Consider the following 5,330-nt stretch of genomic DNA (forward strand, 5'->3'; position numbering starts at 1 on the left):
TGATTTCGAACGCGCTCCTATCATATTAAAGAACCTACTGTTGATTTTATATACCAGGCCTTTCTGCTTGTGTGGTAATAAAACTTCTCAAACACACTTGTGATGTTAGGCTGTATAAAGGGTTAACTTTGATCCAAATCGCCTGTTCTTTCTTTCATCGCATTTTTTCCATTATGGATTAACGATACCTAGCGAAGACATTCCGATACAAAACCAATCTAAGAACACTATCAAATACATAAAGTACGTTTGTATGAAATTTCAAAGGCCCAGTCGTTTCGGTGTCCATAGAGAACGAACTTACACACGCACACACACACACACGCACACACACGCGCGCGATGCATTTGAAAAGAACTATGTCCAACTATTGTTAAGTGACTCTACGAATAAAAAGGGGATAAACTTTTTGTTTTGAGGAAAAATTTTAGAATCAGCCATATTAATATGCACTTACCTCCCTACGAAGGCAAAGTTATACACAAGATCGGTTTTTAATGTGTCTTAAATTGAACTCCCCCAAAGCGACACAGTCTAAAAAGATATCTCCTCCACTGACCGAGGACAGAAATGTTAAAATGTATAAGAACGGTATCAGAACAAGTACTACACTTTGATCTTAGTCAGAAGGCAATGCGTATTGTCATAATACGTAATTGCTGCGTCTCAAATGTTAATATTTTAAAGTCGCCAATCGTCGTTAAAAATTTTAAATGCTCTCCATTTTTCTGGGTAGTCGAGTCTCGATCTCCCTATTTGACGGCAATTTACAAAGAAAAAGTCGTTTTAAAATTGATTTAAAAACAAAAAAAAAAACTTTAAAACAATAAGTTGTTTTTTTTTAATAAATCTACATTAAAGATATCAGTGGACAGTTACGACGAATTGTTCAAAATAGGCTCGCAAACTTGCAAGGAAGAAAAACAAGCACATGTTCGCGTTGAAACAGGTGACCTAAAGATGTATTCAAAATGTGACTAATTATCACACACACACACACACACGCACACACACACACACACACACACACGTACACACACACATATTAGACACTATATATTTGATCATCAATAGGTACATTAAGCTTCACGAAACACTTCAAACTCAACCTGCAGGATTAAAGATACCAAATCTGACAGTTTCATCAGTCAATGTAATGATAGTTGGATTCATAATAGCTCTGCCCTTGCACAAATAATTAAACCCTGTTATTGTTTCTTCTATTCTTCTATAACACTGAATTACTATATATATATATATATATATATATATATATATATATATATATATATATATATATATATATATATATATATATATATATTTGAGTATGGCCAGTGCCAGATGGCTGACGATTTGAGAATACCAGGCGCTGTATGTATGAGTGAGGACGTTAACACTTCCAGCAGCTCGTCCATTTCACCTGGTATCCAGCTGTCTCGACACTGTTCTGTCGCTGCATTACGCTGATATATATATATATATATATATATATATATATATATATATATATATATATATATATATAGGAAGAATCTGGCTATTTTAGGGCTTATTTTTAACGACCCCCACCCCATTCACTAATTCATTCTGCCAACATTCTTAATCGTGTTTAAATTAATCACTCTTTCAAAGATAATTTCTCATAGAAAAATATATTTTTCACGGTTTTCTCTACAAGCAAAACAGATTAATAAAATCGCATCAACCGATCATTTCCTTTTGCTTCCTCCCTTCCAATCGATAACGTTTCTTCAACGGAGTCAATTGGACCAATTATTGTCAGTTTGCGAAGTTACTGGAATCATCGTTTTATTTTTAGCGTCAATCTGAAAACTGAAAAGTTTTGATCGAACTTGTTTTCCTCACGGTGTGAATGCAATATTGATATTTCGCTTATATTCGGCCACGTTTCTTTTTTTTTTCTTTCTTTTTTTTTAAACTTTTTTTTTCTTTTGTTTTATTTTGTTTTGTTCAGGACTTTGTTGAAGTGCTAGGTAAACAGGTACTAATAAACAAAACCAGAGACAAAAAAAAAAAAAAAAAAAAAAATCTTGTGCAACGCGACTTACCTGAGCAACGATAGGAGTGCACCTTGGAATTGGTGTAACCATCTTCCACGTAGTGATCCCGAAGTTTGTTTTTACTGATAAGATGCTGTCTAAATAGACGAATTTTGTTACGTTTCTCTTCCACGGTGTGGTTGACCCGGGACACGTCGGGGACGTTTTTCAGGCCCAAGTTTGTGAGCAGGTCGTTCTTCACGGCCTGTATAAGGGCAGGGTCGACTTGCGATTTCGAGGACCGGGAGCTAGTGGTAGGGGCACCATTGCTGCTGCTGTTGTTGTTGCTGTTGTTGTTGTTATTGTTGTTGTTATTGTTGTTGTTGTTGTTGTTGGATGTTGTTGTGATACCCGTGGCGATGCTACTTGTGCTTAGATAAGCGGCGGTGACGGCGAGGTCCGTTGGCTTCTTGCCAGCCTTCGTCGTTGTCGTCGTCGTCGTCGTCGTGGTAGTAGTATTAGTAGTAGTAATAGTAGTAGTAATAGTCGTACTTGTCGTTGTCACTGATGATGATGATGATGATGATGATGATGATGATGATGATGATGATGATGATGATGATGATGATGGAGATGATGATGATGACTGTGATGATAACGATGATGCTGATGTTTGTAACAGTGGAGATGACGATAATGTTAATAATGATGAAGATGACGACGATGGTGATAATGATTGTGATGATGACGATGACGATGACGATGATGATGATGATGATGGTGGTGGTGGTGGTGGTGATGGTGGTACCGTCGTCGTCGTTGTCGACGACGACGGTTCTGTTTTGTCCACTGTTTTTGTCGTGGTGGTCGTCGTAGTGGTCGTCGTGGTTGTTGTGGTTGTGGTCGTGGTCGTTCTGATTTTTGTTGTCTTTGTAGACTTGGTCGTACTTTTTGTCGAGGTCTCCGTCGTGGTCTCCGTCGTGGATTTCGTCGTCGTCGTGTTCGGCGCCGCCGCCGGCTCGCCGGGTATTGCCGCCGCCGCCGCTAGCACCGCCGTCGGTCCGGTTGTCACACGGCGCCTCCTCTCGCCCCCACCCTCTTCCTCGCTGTCGTACAACTTGTCCGACCGCTCGGCCGCGTGGTAATTCGACGGCAGACAGCTACATCGTTTGCAACCCAGTAGAGTCCCCAGCGTCGTTAGAAGTAAAACGTATGTATATAAGGAGCAAGTTTTCATAACTTGATAGGCCAGTTAGAAGGTCTATAATAATACTTCTTTCAGGAGCCACAGCGTCGCTACCCAAAAATAAATAAATAAATAAAATAAATTATATATACATATAAACTATATAACTATCACGGCTCTAACCAGTTTGTTTTTATATATATATACATATATATATATATACATACATACATGCATATATATATATATATATATATATATATATATATATATATATATATATATATGGATGTATATATATATATATATCTGACTAGAGTTGTCAATTGTTTCGCTCTATCTGCAAGTTGGATCTTGTGTGACAGCCACTGACTTTTTTTTCTTTCTTTTTTTCCTTTTTTCTTTTCTGTCTCCTTTTCAGCTGTCCTTCCGATAGTTTACCCCGTCCTCGAACTGCTTCATGAAAATCGCGTCTCTGAAGGCGCGCTGTGTATTTATATACAATGTGAACGCAACGGAAACGTGCGTGTCGCGCGAGGTAGCCGGTGGTGTTGTTACCGTCTTCGTTGACGATTCTGCTCACGTTTGTGTTGTTGTTGTTGTTGTTGTTGTTGTGGTGGTGGTGGTGGTGGTGGTAGTGGTTGTGATGGTGGTGATTGTTCGTTGGACTGGTCGAGTGACCCTCTCCGTTCTCAGTCGTAACCGTCCGGCCAGTAGTGGCGCTTGTGTTTCGTGGTTGTTGCGCGGAGGAGCGCGGACGAGGATTAGAACAACTGAGCGCCGCCAGCGAGTGGGTGCGCTTGTTTACGTTTCGGAGGAGAACGACGGCGGACAGGTTCTTTTTCGCTGTAAACGATGACAGCCGGTCTTCTGCGATTATTATGCGATCGCCCCTCGGTAAAACCTCTGCTGTGCTTCTTGGCTGGGTACCGTCGCGTACGTAAATATATCTACATACGATATTATGATTGTAGATACAAGAAAAAAACATAGTACGCCCGTGAGTACGTTTGGCTGGATAATAATCTGATAAAATATATATCGTTCATGCTACAATGTTATAGTTCGTAGCTAGTATGTCGTACCTTCATTGCGATTTAAAATATATATTTGGCGAGTATAAGTTTTCTTTCTTTTCCAGTGCGTCAAAAGAACTTATTAAATAAAAAAAAAAAAAAAAAAAAAGGGGGGGGGGAGAGAGAAATAAAGAAAGGATAAACGTTGAGGGTCGTTCGGTCGAATTCGAATACATGTAATAAATATACGGGCTTTTTTTTATGATTCTCTCCCTCCCTCTCTCTCTCTCTCGCTCTCTCTCTCTCGCTCTCTCTCTCTCTCTCTCTCTCTCTCTATATATATATATATATATATATATATATATATATATATATATAGTGTGTGTGTGTGTGTATGTGTGTGTGTGTGTGTGTGTGCTTATTTAGATGTGCATGTGCGTGCGTAGCTTTCAGAGCTCTCGCGACTAACCAGTCAGACTGATTTTCTCCTGTTGAAAAGGCGAACGCTGACGGAAACACGTATAATATAAAGACTTAACACTGGGCGGGCACGGGCTATAAAAGGTTATGGGTGTGTGTTTAAGATCTTCCACTATAAGATTCTCCTTGTTACGACTGAAAGTAGCCCACCGCCACCACACGCACGCGCGTGCGCGCACACACACGCACACACATATAAATCGATGCAGCACACACACACACACACACACACACACTCACACACACACACACACACACACACAGATACGCTCGCTCCGCGTGTGTTTGCGATTGTACGCGTGTTAGACACGAACAATAATAATACTCATTTCCGTGCGACGACGGTCAGGCAAGGCACACGGACAAGCCTGCCTTGCCATCAAACAAATCGCTGCGAAGGTTGACGAAGACTTTACTAAAAGCGTAGAATCTGTTCTGTCCTCGGTCAGGAAAGGATTATTTATTTATTTTTATTTTTTTTTTTAAATACTAACAAGCCACCTTAGAGATATGTTTTACTGGATTTATCATTGTTTGAGAATCAACATCCTAGCGGGTTTGGAAACGATGGTTCAAATGGACAGAATCTGATTATTTAAGAGGACAAAGATTTTAATATTGGACCTGAAAACGACCATGTTGTAG

General features: G+C 39.8%; 1 protein-coding gene across 1 annotated transcript in view; it reads right to left on the reverse strand.

Annotated features, from left to right (window-relative positions):
- Positions 1-4,776, reverse strand: part of LOC145280055 (protein decapentaplegic-like) — a 285,754-nt gene extending 280,978 nt beyond the window's left edge. Inside the window, exon 1 of the mRNA XM_080131735.1 lies at positions 2,073-4,776. Within this exon, the coding sequence (XP_079987861.1) occupies positions 2,073-3,240 (1,168 nt within the window). The 5' untranslated portion in view covers positions 3,241-4,776. The remainder of the gene's footprint in view (positions 1-2,072) is intronic.
- Between the last annotated feature and the right edge of the window lie 554 nt (positions 4,777-5,330).

The sequence above is a fragment of the Euprymna scolopes genome, chromosome 7 (assembly GCF_053919585.1).
Source record: "Euprymna scolopes isolate OS-2025 chromosome 7, ASM5391958v1, whole genome shotgun sequence".
Taxonomy (NCBI): Eukaryota; Metazoa; Mollusca; class Cephalopoda; order Sepiida; family Sepiolidae; genus Euprymna; species Euprymna scolopes.